Source organism: Gouania willdenowi, chromosome 13 (genome assembly GCF_900634775.1).
Source record: "Gouania willdenowi chromosome 13, fGouWil2.1, whole genome shotgun sequence".
NCBI classification, from domain to species: domain Eukaryota; kingdom Metazoa; phylum Chordata; class Actinopteri; order Blenniiformes; family Gobiesocidae; genus Gouania; species Gouania willdenowi.
This window is the reverse complement of record NC_041056.1, coordinates 22,477,229-22,494,385: the sequence shown is the minus strand read 5'-3', so window position 1 is coordinate 22,494,385 and position 17,157 is coordinate 22,477,229. Positions and strand designations below refer to the sequence as shown.

The following is a 17,157-nucleotide window of genomic DNA, read 5'->3' as shown; positions in this document are numbered from 1 at the left end:
TTGTATGTGTCGTTTTAGATATTTATTTTTTCCAATAATCCAGCATGCATAAAGATGAATGAGTATATATGCAAAAAATGGTATGTACAGGGGAAGCCTATATGCATGCGTTATTTTTTGCAAGCTTAGCTGGTGTCAAGAAGGACCAGTGACGTGCCGTCAGGGTAGGCAAGGTAGGCAGTGCCTACCCAAGGGTGAATTGATATTTTGATTATTTGATCAATTATAATATAATTGTAAATTATTTATTTTTCCATTTCCAATAGCCTACAGTACCTATAAGTTTGAAAGTGTCCACATTTTATGCATTTCATAGCCCAAATTACTAAACAGCGGTATTTCCTGGAACAGCTGCACAGTCTCACTTCGCTGTAAGGCAGAGGGAGGCCACGCCCCCTCCCAAAGGCACGTTGCTCCTCTTCCTCCATTCCCATTGCGTGTTTTTACGTGTTTGCGCATGCGGAGTCAGGTCCCCAAGATGACAACCATTTACGTCCAAAGGTAGCGTAGAGACCTGCCTTTGGACGTAACCGCGCTATGCTAAATGCTATAAGTAAGTTCACAGTACATTAGTGAATCGATGCCATGTGACCGCTGCTGCTACGTTCTATAACAAGTGGGCGGGATAACTCTTCAGTCAGAGTGACAGCGCAAGAGATGATAGCGAAACTATTTTTTGAGGAAAAACGACCAACACCTAAGCTACCAGACCTTCACCAAAGGTAAAGTCAGAACAATGTTGGTACTTTCTACAGTGAATGGAACAAAAGGAAAGATTGGCTTTGTGGATGCTCCTCACTAAGGCTGTTCTGAGTTGTTGTTTTTGTCATTTTCTCCTTGTTTCTGTGTTTCCAACACAAACAATGGATGCGCTGCCGTGTCATGAGATATATCTTGTTGGGAAAGTATGGAGGCTATAATAAATAATTGTTTATGTTTCTTTAAGGGTGTTTACAATGTTGATTTTGTTAGATGGCTAAATGCTTGTTCATGTGGATCTTGTTGGGTTTTTTCTTTCCTATTATGAATTTTATATTTTGATAAGTGTATTGAGATGACTGTTGGATATTGCTTTATACAAAAAAAATTGATTTGAATTGAATTAACACTTGCCAGCAGAAACATATGAAATTGTCATTAGTGGTCTCGATTTGCAATGTGCCTACCCAACCCTAGTGGCCACGGCACGACACTGAGAAGGACGATGCTAAACTTGGTAACCTTATTTTAGCTCTGATGCCCATTATTGCTTTTTGGTTTGAATGCATCAGGTTGTTAAGAATTAGAGCCCTAAAAGTAAAAAACACCAGGAAGTGTTTTCTTTTTTCCTAACTTTACCCACAAAAACACCTAGCTAGCAGTGTAAAAAGGGTTTGTTAGTATGTATTCATATACATGAGCAACACTAAAGGTGGGGTTTGAATGCCGGATTTATTTATTTATTATTAATAAATGCCTCCAGATGTTTTACAATATACTTTTGATTTGCGATTATTGTAGGATCAAAACTCCTTCAGCCTGTCAGAGTTGAATATAGTTTCTTCAAAATACCTCAAACTTGTTAACTCTCCTGTTGGTGCTTATAGTAATGCTGAGAAAAGAGTCTATCCTTTCTGATTGATGGGGGTCCTTGTCAACAAATTGGCTGTTACTTTTGGTTTTTGTCAGAGAAACTGTGCCAAAGCCATTACTTAAAACCGAGTTGCTTGACTAGTCCTGGAAATGTAGAAAAATACAACTAATTTTTCCAAACAATACTGACTCAAAGATGCAAACGCAAAAAATAAGGTATTTTATGATTAAATTGACCTCAAACGCAACTAGCGAGCTAATTTAAAATGACAGAAGTCTTTACTCTGTTCTACCTGGTTTCTGGTAATTACTATTTGTCTGTTTGGGTAAATAAGAGAAATAATAAAATACATTTGATAAGCATTTAATTAAAGTAACACTTTTAAGATGTTGTGGTTATGCTGTAGCATAGCATTCATTCCTTCCCTGTAGCCACTCATCTTTACACAGCTTATGGTACATTATGCCACATTAACTCATTGCTAGGGCTGGGTGATTTTCAATTTGATTTTTGATTTTTTTTTTAATGCACTTAAAAATTACTGCAGACATCAGATATATTGTCAAAAGTGTAACTTTATTGCTGTGATTGTCCTCAAAAGTTAAAATGCATAGAACAAGTAAAGTAAATAAGGCTCTGTCATTCAACATTTCAAGCTTTAACCCAGGTTCAAGCAAAAGTGCAACAGAAACTTCACAGTAGCTTAAATTTTCTCATTAGGAATCAGATAACTACATAATCTATAACATATAACATTACAATTAAAAAATAATAAACTCTTCCCTTAGCATCTCAGCATAGTGCAAATAAAAACATGAACATGCCTGTGGCACACATATAGCCTAATCGAAGAGCAAATAAATGTAAACAAAGAGGGGGCTGGCTCACATCGGAACGTGAAAAAGTCCAAAAAAACTGTGGTGGGAATTTTTTTTTTTAATTAAATTTTTAATTAAATTTAATATATATATATATATATTCTTTGTCATCATATATATATATATGACTTGATGGTTAAGGAAAACATGCAAACTCCACAAAGAAAGGGCAGGGTGTTGGCCTTATACAATCTTGTAGCTTACTCCAATATCACTATAGGCATAAAACACAAGTCAAATCGATGTCAAGTTCAAGATTGTTCTAATAAACTTTGTGAAAGCATCTATTTGCAGGAATTTTTAACTGAAGCAGTTTCATTTTTTAATTTAATTTTTTTAATATTAAACTGATTTGAGTCCAGATCTAAAGAAAACTCTGGAATGAATTATGAAACATTGTCAAAGCAAACTCCAGGTAAGTCCACGTGCATTGGTGACATGCACCACAACCCGGCTAAATAGTCTAATAACCAAGTGAAAGATAGTTTTTTAACAAACAACTACATCACACTGCATTGTAATGGAACCGCAATACCTGATCATGCTTTTAAGTCTGCTCTGTTGCAGAACAAACAAGTACCAAAGTAAGAGAAATTGGCTCATGAACAACCATTTTGAGGATTTTTTCATGGTTAAGTAAAAGTTCCCTTTTCTGATTTCTTCATGGACGACATCCAACATGTTGCAATGTGGGAGTGTTCGGCTGAGTTATGCTGCCATGTGCATTTTCCATTAATGTCCCAACGAAATATGAAGGAAATTATCTTCTTCGACTTCAAATTTTACAGGAGGTGAAAACAGTTTTAAGGAAGAAAATCTGCTCCTGTAGTAAGCAGACAGGAACTATCATCCACTTTTAGTAAAGCAGGAAAACTCATTGACAAGACGCAGAGCTCTGCAAAACCTTAGAAACAAAGGATGGGTCGCCATGTTGGGCTTATCGGCTACAACCATGCTTAGTTTCCAAGGGCGTACAGCTGAAAACTACACAACATACTTCTGGTTGTGGCGATAATAGGGGGAGTCAGGGGGGATGCCCCCCCTGTAAAATTTGAGCAAAAATGACGCTATATGGTGGCTTTGGTGCTTTACATTAGTGTAATTGTGGCTTTTCTTCTCTTTTGTAGCTTAGCATGATGTATTTACTCACCTAGTTTTTGTTTGCATGATGCATTTACAAGTTGAAACCTGGTATCCATGATAATGATGACAAAGAATTGAGCATCATTATCAGTTTACCTCTTTTCAGCTAAAAATGTACCAACTTATAATATACCAGTAGTATGGGTGCTTAGTCTAGTAGTCCTCTGTAGAATGCTGTCTGGCACAGTAACATGTCTGAATGATTAACATAATGTTTGTGTGGTTTGCTTGTAGTTGGTTTAGGTATTATATTTATTTGTATCAATGCGCATTAATTTTCATAATATATCTAAAACAAGCACATTAATATCCATAATATATCTTACATATACCCTTATATTTGTGATTTTCGTCACCCAGTACCCCAGACGCAGGACTTTTAATTCATGATTCATGATGATATTGATCATGAGCATTTAAAAAAAAAAACTAGAAGAATAAAAATAATTCAAAATCTACTTTTTTCAAATTTGATCTTTGAATTATTCTTACCAGCGACTCTTTTCTTTTCTCTTTTCTTCTTTCTTGAAGATAATGTTTATTTAATTTACTTTAATTCAGTAATGTTGTAAATGTTAAGAGTTATTATATTATTGGGGAAATGTTTAGAGAGAGAATTATAGTTTTCCTTCAGTTACAGCCGCCAGATATTTGTTTCGACCAGCAGAGGAAGCTGGTAACCCAGTGTTCGGTTGGGATGCAGCTATTTTGCGCAGTGAAGAAGAGATGCATACGCACTAGGAGACAGAGCTAATAGAAAAACGTGACTTTTACAGATATTCACATAATATTACAGATAAACTTTTGTTGCAAAAGGGGTAAGGAATCATTTATGAACATGTTTAAGAGTGGAAGGCAGCCAAAAATTTTATTTATTTTTTATTTAACCTTTATTTAACCAGGAAAAAAAATCCCGTTGAGATTAAAAACCTCTTTTTCAAGGGAGTCCTGGCCAAGAGGCAGCAAAGTTACAACACTGAACAGAAATACATTTACATTACATTAAAATGACACGATAACATAAGAATCAAATAAAACAATTACAGACAACTGAGGCAGTCTCAAATTCTCTCAGTTTCATTTTAAAAGCATTCAAGGATAACAATTCAGTCAACTTCCAGTCTCTTTGCAGTGTGTTCCAAGCACAAGGAGCTGCATGTACAAAGGCTTTTTTCCCCAGCTCTGTGCGGGCAAAAGGAACTGTGAGCAACAGCTGATCATTGGATCTCAGTGTATAAGTGTTCGTGCTTCTCTTTGTAAGTAATGTACAGATGTAAGAGGGCAGTAATCCAAGAAGAGCCTTATAAACAAAAGTAAACCAATGACACTGCCTCCTAGTGTGCAGGGATGGCCATCCCACCCGAGAGTACAGCTCACAGTGATGTGTCTTGGCTCTACAGTTTGTGATGAACCTCAGAGCAGAATGATAAACAGAGTCCACCATCAGAAGACATGTACAAGAAGCATTCATATAAAAAAGGTCACCATAATCTAACACAGATAAGAATGTGGCAGAGACAAGGCGCTTCTTTACACCAAAAGAAAAACATGTCTTATAGCGGAAGAAGAAACCCAATTTAAGTTTTAATTTCCTTACAAGTTTGTCAATGAAAAGTTTAAAAGTGAGGGAATCATCAATTACAACACCAAGGTATTTATATTCATGTACCACTTCTATGACAATTCCTTCAAGAGTGGACACAACCGGGGGAGCTTGAGGCACCTTCTTATGATTAGAGAACAACATTAGCTTGGTCTTCTCAGCATTGAGAACCAGTTTTAGATTAGTCAGCGAATGCTGGACAGAAACAAAGGCTTTCTGCAGGGAATTAACAGCCTGTTCAAGAGATGATCCGAAGCAATAAATAATTGTATCATCGGCATAAAAATGCATATTAGCATCAGAAACATTTTGTTCGACATTATTAATGTACAAGATAAATGAGAGGGGCCCCAAAACAGATCCCTGCGGCAACCCCTTGTGAACAGTAACAATTTCAGAACAAAGGCCCTCGTATTTAATACACTGGGTCCTGTTTTCTAAATAATTTGAAAACCAAGCGACAGTGTGCTCTGACAGTCCAATGAGATGTAGCCTGCGTTTTAAAATAGCATGGTCTACAGTGTCAAAAGCTTTAGAGAGATCAATAAAGAGTGAAGCACAGTAGTAAAAAAGAGTAGTAGGCGATTCCGCCGCCGGGACATCCCTGATTATGTGTCTTAGTTATATCTTCTTACTATCATATTATGCATGATTTTTTTGGAGACTACAAAGCACATATTATTTGCAGATGTCTTTTGACTACTTTTATGTCATTTATCTGTACTTTTATATTTTAAACTTGTCACAATCTGGGTCTGTGAGATGTTTTAATGTTAAATGTTGTTATATACAGTATTAGAATTTAGACTGGGACTCTTCATAACTTGGGCTCCTCATAGCCTGCTTTTTATTTTTATATTTTTTTCTTCAGCTCATATTTTGTCTAAGCCCCTGGGCTCTTGCAATATTAATCTGTTTTGTTGTTTTTCCCTGAGTCTGGTCATGTGTTTAATTCCCTTCTTGTGTTTGGCACCCTCTGTCTCGCCTATGTGCAAGTGTAGAGAAATTTTCTAGATTTATTTTTTGCCTCCACACAGGTGAAGCTCATCCTCATATACATTCACTACCTTTCTACTTTTTGTGGTTGATGTATTAGTTGGTTTTAGACTATTTAAGGGTAAACTGCCATTTATAGATGTGTATTTTTTTTTTTTTTTTTTACCATTCTTTTTGGCGTTCTAAGTTACAATGTTAAGGTCTCTCATTGGTTATAAATGGTGGTGATTAGGCGAAGGAGAGGAAGAGAAGATAACAGTTATGACTGAATGCTTCTGTATTCTCTGCGGACAAACATCAGCCACTGTTCACTGACTTCTGCAAATCTCATTAGGTGTTATTGACATTCCTGCCCTCTGCAGTACAGCAACTCTCCTTTCAAATTCCTTTCAAACAATAAAACAAAACCTCAATGACAAGTTCCAAAAAATGAAACATTTTTCAAAATAGAATAAAAAAAGCACAGATTTACAAAATCCTAATTGTACCCTGGTTTGAGGAAGTACTGAAGGCATCTTGCAATAGGTCTTGGACGAGTAAAACTATCCGTACACACACCCATTCAACATTGACCTGATAAACAGTGGTTTGGGGAGATGAGGGCATGTCTATTTAGTGGGAAAACATTCCTGCTATATGACAGCCATCAGGGCTCTAATGATGTGGAGCATTTTCCTTTGCCCACTGTCCTCTCAGTAGAATTTACTTTAATGCTGGATTTTTAGAATATGTACAGAAGAGTGTTAGGTTCACAGAAGAAGAAAAAAATGGAGGCAAAAAAAAAAAAAAAAAAACACCTCATGCGCTTCTGATAAAGAGTCAAAAATCAAATTTGAGAATTTTTTTTTTTTTTTTGGAGGTAAAAAAAAGAAAATAATAAATAAATAAAAAAAGTCGAAAATCAATGTCAAGATTTTTGAGATTGAAGAAAAAAAATTATTGGATGTAAAAAAAATAAAAAAAAATCATGCACTTGATTTTGCAATAAGTCTACATTCTCCGTGAAAAAAAAGTCAATATTGATTTTCAACTTTTTTCAAAGTACATGACAATTTTTTTTTTCCTCCAATATTTTTTTTTTCTTCCGTGACCCTAAAAAAATCTCAACATTGATTTTTGACTTTTTTTTTATCTCCATGGAAAAAAAATCTCGACTTTGATTTTTGACTTTTTTTCTGAAGCACATGAGGTTTTTATTATTTTTTTAGCCTCCGAATTTTTTTTCTTTCTGTGGCCCTAATACTCTTCCGTAAATATGATCAACAAAATCAATCCTGATGATCTCGTTTAATAAACTCTATCACCACTAAGCTCTAAAGCAGGGGTTTTGAACCAGGGACACATCTAAAAGTCTGAGGAATCCGGCCCTCGAGGACTGGAGTTGCCGACCCCTGCTGCAGCTTAATGTAGGTTGTGCAAATGTTCTCGCTTTGTGAAATATTTGTCTATGAACCAACATATTTTTTAGCAGGTAATTTTTTCCTGTAATTAATTAATCGCAATTAATGCGTTAAAGTGACAGCCCTAATTTTTTTTTTTCATTTTGCAAAGATAGCCTTAACTTGACAACAATATTGATAAAAAAATAAAAGTGAAAATGATAGTAAAACATATCATGGTCCTATTTCTGTATTCGTTTATAGATCACAAATTTTCTCAAGAGAAACTGCTGGAGGGATATGTAAACTTGCTACACCTTGTGCTAAGTTGGCTATTTGCTAAGTTAGCAACACTAATCATAATATGACTGAAATCAAACTTTCTCTTAGTCAATCAAGCAATAAGTAGAACCCCCATGGCAAACACTACCCATAAATGGCAATGCTATATTGTACTTTTACTACGGCAATTTTGGCTGAATAAATAGGCCACCTGGTTATTTATTTCTTTGAAAATGAAATAATTTTACCACAAAGACATTTAAATTTGTCTGTATAGCTGTTGACCATCAGTTAAAGAGAAATTCTCCTTTGTACACAGAACTGTGACATGTTGTTGGACTGCCTTTTCATAGCAAACCAGTGTCTACACTCTGTATAGTCTTAGCATATCAGAATTAGCAAAAGCAGCTTTAGCTGTTCAAGCATCATCCTGTTTGATCAGACCCCAATAGCCAGGCCATCAGTGAACCTTGGCTGTCTATAATTACAACACTTTTTTTTTCTTTCTTTGGACCAGTATTACAAGATACTGACATTTAGAAGGAGTGAATAGGTGTGTATATTTTGTCTTAATTTCCATGTGTGTTCCTGTGATGGACTCATGTCAAGGGTTCTCTGCCTTGTGCCTGATGGAGACCAGAGGGGTTTGAATTTGAGGACAAGTCAGCATTTCCCTCCCACTGCTTTATTCATGGTCCACAACCCTTTGAAGGAAACCCTTTCTCTATTATCCATTGTCCACCCTCAGTCAGCTACAATAGGCAACAACAACTATGACCCTGTTCAGACAAAGCAGGAAGGTGAATGAGCTATTACGACAAAAACGCACAACTAAACTAAAATCACAAACTAGCTTTTTAGCTCTACAAAGCTGCCATTAGTAGCTTTGTATAATAAAGATTATTGGTCCATGTAAGATTTATTTGTTGTTGTTTTAGCAAAGATCTTCTAATAAGAACGATGGGAACATTTTGGGCTGAACTTGTAAAAACAAGGGGAGGGTTCCTCTAAGTCGGTCCATATGACCTAAGAAAAAAAAAGCAACAACAAAAATAATCTATTGCATGTGTATGGAATGGGATTTACACCAGCCAGCTCTGCAGATTGGCCTGAGTGCAGAAACGCTTCCAGGTTAACAGGATCCAGACCTTTACCTCTGTTCTTTGTCACTACCTCATTAAATGCTTTGAAAAGAGCTAATACTTGGTTAGGAACAGATGTTTATGCCCCAACATTTTTATAAACCTGTGGTTACTTTAATCCTGTTTACTGTTTAACCCCGTTCTCTAATTTCAATAAATCTAAGTCTAATCTGAGGCTTAATAAAGTTAGACAAAGCTGTTTCCACAAGCAAGTCTGAATGCAATAATAAATGAGCAAATTGACCAGATTCAGCAGAATATTTGGACTATATCCAGTCTATTTATTGCCTCGCTGGAAGCAGGTGGCCACTTGTCATGATGTAAGAGAACAACTTGGAAAGAACGCAGAAGGGAATATCGGATAAGAAATGAATTGATAAAGAACGCTGAAAGAAGACAGAGGGGACAGATCACAGTGAATCAATGAATCTATTAGAGATGTTAGCCAGTGTCATTTAATGTACAGTCTCTCTAAACCTGAAAAGTCAGTAACCAGTTATTCATTAATTCTCCAATTTGGTGAATATAAAAGAAACAGCAGCTGTGTTTTTTCTGAATTATTGGCCACATGAGAGCTAAAAATGTTGTTTCAAAGTGACCAAAGAAGCCATCTACGCATGGTGACTATGTGTTGAAAATGGATCAGTTGATGGCCAGAGCAGTGGTTTGAGGCTGCTTCATACTTGATGCAAAGTCATTACTCTGCAGTTATTGTGCATAGAAAGGCCAATATATGGACTGTAATGTTTTAACAGGGTTAGGCAAAAACATTAACAAAGCACTTTAGAGTAATTTGATCATGTGTTTTCAGTGAGGCTTCTTTTATCAAACATTATTAAGGCAGATATACCTAACCACCAGGCTGCAGCGCTGTACAAAATTGGATTGCAGGTACTTGGACGTGAAAAGCTCAATAAGAAACCACCAACAACCACAGTCCCTTTCACCTAAACACCCTGTAGTTTACTTGGGTGCTGTTTTTTAAGTTTTCATTTTAGAAACATTGGGATCCCTGCACTGATGCTTTTGAATGTATAAAATAGTTATTCACCCTGTAAAACAAGGGACCAAACCTACAACCCTGAATGGCCTGCAGTACTTCATAAAACCACACGTAAGTAAAGCTTCCACAGCATCTGACTAATACCTATAACAGTGGTTCTCAACCTTTTAAGCCTGCGAGCCCCACAATAAAGGTTAAAAACCACAGAAATTGGTTAAAAGTTGCAAATTAGAGTGGCCAAAAACAGACAGAAAAAGTGGTGAAAATGGGTTCAAAGTGTCAATATTGGCTTAAAAGTTGTAGAAAAAAGTTAAAAAAATTTGTTTAAACTGGCAAATAATGGGCATGACAAATGGTGATAGTAAACATGGTTTTGGCCAACAATGCAATAACACTCAATCAGCTCCACGCTAACATTGTCAATAACCACGCCATATTCAACAATGTCCATCAGGTCTCGACATCAACACTGGCACGCATCCTAAAAAAGAACCATATTCAAATGAAGCAAATTTATCGAGTGCCTTTCGAGCGCAATTCCGAAAGGGTGAAACGACTGCGGCATGATTATGCAGAGGTACTGTATGTATTCACTTTAGCAGTGTGATCATGCATACTGTCTTATAATCTTTTACTGTACTGTAATATGTATACTAGATCTACACTGAACCACACAATTTTGCCTGATACTGTTCTTCAGAGAGTTCTACAAATGGATGGAGAGGAGGTCCAGTACGTAGATGAGGCTGGGTTCAACCTGACGAGAACACGAAGGAGGGGCAGAAACATCATTGGCCACAGGGCTATAGTCAATGTCCCAGGGCAACGTGGGGGTAATATAACACTCTGTGCAGCCATTACACAGAATGGGGTCCTCCACTGCCATTCCCATATGGGCCATACAACACAGCACTCATACTTACATTCTTGGACCAATTGCACAACATAACAGCAGCAAATCAACCATATGCAATACATTGTTGTCTGGGACAATGTGTCTTTCCACCGCTCTGCTCTGGTTCAGAACTGGTTTCAGCAACATCCAAATTTCACCGTCTTATATCTTCCACCATACTCTCCATTCCACAACCCTATAGAAGCCTTTTTCTCGGCATGGCGGTGGAAGGTATATGACCTCCGTTTCCAGGCTGAGGTACCTCTCATCCAATCCATGGAGGAGGCCTGTGACCAGATGGAGGTAGCAGCAATGCAAGTGTGGATTCGTCATTCAAGACGTTTCTTTCCAAGGTGTCTTGCTAATGACGACATTGCCTGCGATGTAGATGAAATTCTCTGGCCAGATCCAGCTAGACGAAGAGACGATGTCTAGTTTTTTTTTTTTTTTTGTCACATTTTGTTTCAGTATTATGAATCTCCATGTAAACGTATTGGGCGTGTTGAGAAATAAATGAGTTTCTTCAGTCTGCAACATTGGTCTTGTGTAGTGTTTGGTGAATTTACATTATATTTCAACTTTGATAGTAGCCTACTCTAATCCTAGGGAAGTAGAAGTGCTAAAAGTGTTTTAGGTTTATCACAGCAGAGTGTAATTTGTGCAAACAGAGTACAGTAATGTGAAACATGTGTGTTTCATATGGTAACAAAGTGTGGTTTTTACCAGAGTGTTTAATTATGCAAAGGATCTGTAGTGTTTTGCTAATTGTGTATAGTGTTTTGAAAATCGTGCTTAAGCAATCCAACAAAACTGTAATTGTATTCACAGTACAGCACTTTGATTCACTGCCAGTATCTGTAGTATGCACCTTTAAATATAAAAAAGAGTTTTCCTCCTTTTGAAAATATCTTTTATGAGACCAGGATGAAAAACTGCTGATTTGAAAGCGTTCTGGTTCCTTAAATGCTTTCTACATACTTCATGGGAACAGACAATGTTTGACTAGATCCAACAAACAGACAACACAGCTGTTTAAGTGCGTGGTATATTAGTAAAGTGAAGATGTTTACAATATGCAACCAACTTGCAATACTGCCCAATGCAATTAGAATTCATCATTTCCCTAGTTCAAGAGATGTAGGAAATGGACAAAAGGATGCACTGACACTGTTTTGGAAAATCAGGATGAAGTGTTTTTGATCCAAACCACTTTTTAGTTCATGTGTTTGCACTTTATCAAGCAGAGATAAACTCTGCTTCCTCACGGTGACTATGGCTGAGAAAAACTGATGAATCTCTCTCTAGAGAGAAGAGAAGGTAAAACACTTTACAGGAGGAAGGTTTGAGTTCACCACTTGGATTGGAGGACGGGAAGTGAAAGGAAAAATGAAGATTCCAGAGATCTTATAAATGTAATATCTATATTCCAACCCAAATCTTTTTGTGTGAAGAGTCTGTACCACAAAAAAAGCTGGAGTCGCTCCTAACAAACAGCACATTTGTGTGAAATGTCTTGGCAAGAAGAAAGGCCTTTAAAAACCTCTAACAAACTTGTCCCGGAAAGAGTCAGGGATTCATGTGGAGCACATCTTGTGTGTGTGTGTGTGTGTGTGGGTGCGTGTGCGTGTGAAGCAAGCAGGAAACTTCCTCTACACGTTCTGTCTCTGCAGGATTCTTCTAAAACATTAATGACCAAACCTCACCGTGTGTGCTCATGTAGTCCAGATTTAAAAATCATGGAAACCAGTTAAAGGTTAGGGGAGACAGATACCTGGCACTTTTCATTACAAATGAATGTCTAAATGTATTATTTGGTTAAAGGCCACAGAAACCAAAAGACGGATCAAATACATTTTGCGGACACATTTAAAAAAAAGATGCTTTAACTTTCTGATGGATTGTGGTAGATAGGTACACTAGGGTCTCATTTATCAATATTGCGTGAAAACGGGTGAAGATTTCGATATACAAGATTCAAGAGTCAAGATACAAGATACAAGATATAAGACTCAAGAATCAGTATTCAAGATACAAGATTCAATATTCAAGATACAAGATTCAAGATTCAATAGCCCAAACGATTAATCGGTGATAGCCATGATGATCGGTCTTGACACACCAAGCTTACCAAAATCTAGAGAAAACTATTTGAACTACCCAAAGATCCCACAGAGAATTCCAACCAACCACAGCAACCACAAAGTGAAAGTTCCAGGTATAAACTCAGCCTGAAAAACTTTCACACCATTTCTTTTGCTTTAAAAATGTGAATGAGTTTGATGATTCCCAGACGAATGCATGGACTAACCATTTCTTTTGCTTTAAAAATGTGTGAGTTTGATGATTCCCAGACGAATGCATGGACTTACCATATTGGCATTGTAATCCTTTAAAGCCTGGTGCACAGTTACAAACATGATCTCCAGTCTCTTCACATCTCCCTCCATTGAAACAAGTATTAGCACCACAAACTCCTAGAAATAGAATGGATAACATTATTGCTGATGTCATCATTGTACCAAACAGTGATACTCACGATGTAAACAGCCCATCTCATCAGCCCTCTGAATCCAGCCTGGACAGCACTTGTAGACTGTGTTTACATTCATATTGTAGATTTGCCTGTATGCTGTGTAATATGCTGTTCTGAGGACAAAATAATCTATAATGATTAACACAATAAATAACCAAAATGTGCATCTTAATTAGGTTCATGCCTGTATTGAATGAGTAAATTGAAACTGAGATTTTCTGCTTGTGACAGGCAAAAACAAATATGTCAATAAATAAAACAGCTTTTGCTATATTTTCACGCTTCCTCATGATGATGAAATTAATGATCTAAATCAGGGGTGGGACACATTTGATGTTCTAAAACAGTGTTCTCAACCCACAAAATAAAGGTGCCAGAGACCAAGGACCCCCACTGTACCTGAAGGCGGTAGAACACAGACATGAACATTCAAGAACAGTCATGTAGAGATAGGGCTATCCATAAAAGGGACAGCTTTTTGGAGCCCCTCCATAAAGTTAGCAAAATGATGGTCTATTGCTAATCCACTCTTATCCAGGAAGTGTATTATTCTTTGCACCATAGTGTATATGGTGGAAAGGTTAAAGGTGCTAAAAATGTCTTGAAAGTGGAAAAAATGTGCAGAAAATACATTGAAATTTGATGGAGAAGTGGCAGAAATGGGAGTAATGTAGCAAAAATGCATTAAAAGGAGCAAAAATATGGCAAGAAAAAGTGATGAAAATAGGTTCAAACATGGCAAGTTTGGTTTAGTTGAAGAAAAAGGGTAAAAATAAATTAAAATGGGCTGAAATTGTTCCAAAAATATTCTTAATTTCTTAAAGGCATCAGACGAGCCCCTCCCAGTGTCTCGCGACCCCAAATGTGGTCCCGACCTCAAGGTTGAGAACCCTTGCTCGAAAGGGCCAGATTTGGCCTCCGGACCTTGAGTTTGACACGTGGTTTAATTTGTGAACGTATAACTTTACTTACCTTCTCTCATAGCCCAGACACCATTTGTGGCCTGTGCAGCCTTGCTTCCACACCTTCACCATTCGAGTAAAGGCCTGGATGCAGGGTTGGCGGACCCCCAACATGTACATGTCCTGGTCAGTGCAAACATTTGGCCTGTGAAAGGACAAAAAAAGAGGTCATGGTTGGTTTTAAATCAGAACAAAACTTAAAGAGTAACTAAACCTCAAGGTTTTGGCTGATGATGTGCGTTTAAGCTCCTGAAGCAGTATACATGTATTAGGGGTGTACATTGCCATGACTCTGACAAAATGATACGATTCACGGTTTTCATGACACGCAATATGCATTGCAATATATATTTCGATATCATACATACATACATCCGTCCATTTTCTGACACGCTTGTCTTGTTCCCATTTTCAGGGTCATCAAAATATCGTATTTTCAAAATTTCACCTTTACAAGTACAAAATATCAAATACAATTGATTTTTATTTTTTTTTAACTTGCAAGAACAAGTAAAGGTAACTAACTGTAATTCATGTACCAATATAAAAAACAAGTGGTATATTTATCAAACTCTCAAATAACATTTTTCAAAAAAGTTTAACTTTTGCTTCTACAACAGATTCTGATCCTGTTACATTCTTAAATTATTGGAAAAAAGTAACCACATACAGTACATCTATAAAAGTGCCCAGTGTATTTTATGGAAATAAAGCGCAATCAACTTTCAAGCTAAATGCATTGAGGAGTGAGGTAGTTTAACAAGATGTGGTTTACTGAATGGGTGTTTATGTGCTATACATATGTTAGCGCAAAAAATGGTATTTTTTTTTTTTTAATTAAAAAACGTGATTAAAAAATCAATACGATAATCGCGCTGTGAAATATTGCATCAATGTTTTCATACACCCTTACTATGTATTGTAAATTAGTCCAAAATTAATTAGCTTCCAGGATGAAGAACTGTGGGAAATTCATCTGTGTGTGTGTGTGTGTGTGTGTGTGTGTGTGTGTGTGTGTGTGTGTGTGTGTGTGTGTGTGTGTGTGTGTGTGTGTGTGTGTGTGTGTGTGTGTGTGTTGTAGATGGTGGTAAACAAACCCAGAGGTGTCTTTTGTTAACTACACAAACCATCTGGCTTCAATACACAACAGCCTGAGCTTAATAAGGGGAAGTAGTTTGCTTCTCCACAATAAAAAAAACACTCTATTTAAATTTAAAGGCATGTGTTCAAGCTTTTTTTTTTTTTTTTATTATATAAATATCACATTCCAGTTGAAGGTATTTAGCAGGACCAATACAATACCACTATAAATTATACAGAGCTGTACCCCGAAACAGCGACTCTTAGTGGGCAAAGAGCGCTATTACAAAGAGAGAAAGAATTAGATAGATTTATTTATTTTAAATACATTTTGTTTTTTTAATGTATTGTATTCCATGCACATATTTACAAATTTCAAACAAAATGAGTAGGCTACCTGTTATTAACCTGATTTAGAAAGCAATTAAGTAAACGACATGACTTTACTTACATTCCAGGCTGTAACTCCAGAGATGAAGTAATGGTGCAGAATATGTTCACACACAACATGAACATGTGTACAAGCATCATTTCAGCCAGTTTACACCCAGAGGAAAAGTGCGTAATGGGTTAAATTAAACGCATCCTTGCAGAGAGAAGTCCGCCTTTTCCAAGTTACTCCAACGTTTAAAAAAAAATTTAAATACAAAATTTAAAAAAAAAAAACATTTATTTTGCTTTAATATTACGCATTTCCCGTTCCCCGGTGAAGCAGAGCAGACAGAGAGGAGTCATGGTGAAGGGAACCTCTGAATGTGTGTGAGTGGAGTGGATGCACCAGCCACAGTCACTGAGGGGCCACTGCCTCTGCTACCCCCACCCCCCACATGTGCACCGGTAATAACACGCTGGCTCTGGGTCAGCTGACTTTTATCCAAGCAACAACCCCTAAATAAACAAAGCTAAGCAAAAGTGACAATGCTGCTTACTTTCTGAAGGGAAGGGGAGGCATAACACTTTCTTTCTTTCTGTTTTTTTTTTTTTTGTTGGTGGTAAATCAGGTATCCACATAATGTTATGTGACTTTTAACAGAGGCTTATTAACTGTTGAAACTTAAAATAATACATTTGACAAGTTCAAAAATAGTTTCCGCATCAGTAAATGGAATCTTTCTGTCATGCATGTAAAGATGGAAAATTCAGGCATTTCATATTGATTATTTTTTAAATTATTATTATTATTTTTTTGTCTTTTTCCCCTACTATCTCGTATGATGAGCTCAGTATTGTATATCGTAGTGCTGAGCAATATGGGCAGCGACTCATTAATAAGTGTTTTTTAAAAAAAAAATAAGCAAGAAAAAACTATAAATATAGATATAGGCGATATTATAATTTTCTGTATCGCCAAAATAGAAAACGTGATGTGTCTTGAATCTCGATATATCACCCAGCTCTAGTATATTGCCTTGTCTTGTGAACTTTTAAATAGTAATAAAGAGCTGCATGGGTTCGATCACTGGAGTAGTATAGGACCGTTTAATGCAGAGTTTGAAAGTTCCTTGTGTTTGTGCTCGTTTCCTTAAATTGATTCCCAAAAATTTACACCACTTTTGCATTAGTAAATAAATACATATTTTCATATACATCTAATCAAATGTCTTGTTTTTTTCATCTTGCACAGTTTGTTTTGTTAATCTAAATTCATAGTTGTTAATTGCACTGAATAGGAGTGCACCGCATTTTGT

At 36.6% G+C, this 17,157-nt stretch overlaps 1 protein-coding gene across 1 annotated transcript in view; it reads right to left on the bottom strand.

The window, feature by feature from the left end:
• Positions 1-15,963, bottom strand: part of egfem1 (EGF-like and EMI domain containing 1) — a 69,446-nt gene extending 53,483 nt beyond the window's left edge. Inside the window, exons 1-4 of the mRNA XM_028463948.1 lie at positions 15,921-15,963; positions 14,400-14,534; positions 13,431-13,540; positions 13,264-13,368 (exon numbers count right to left, since the gene is read on the bottom strand). Of these exons, the coding sequence (XP_028319749.1) occupies positions 13,264-13,368; positions 13,431-13,540; positions 14,400-14,534; positions 15,921-15,922 (352 nt within the window). The 5' untranslated portion in view covers positions 15,923-15,963. The remainder of the gene's footprint in view (positions 1-13,263; positions 13,369-13,430; positions 13,541-14,399; positions 14,535-15,920) is intronic.
• Between the last annotated feature and the right edge of the window lie 1,194 nt (positions 15,964-17,157).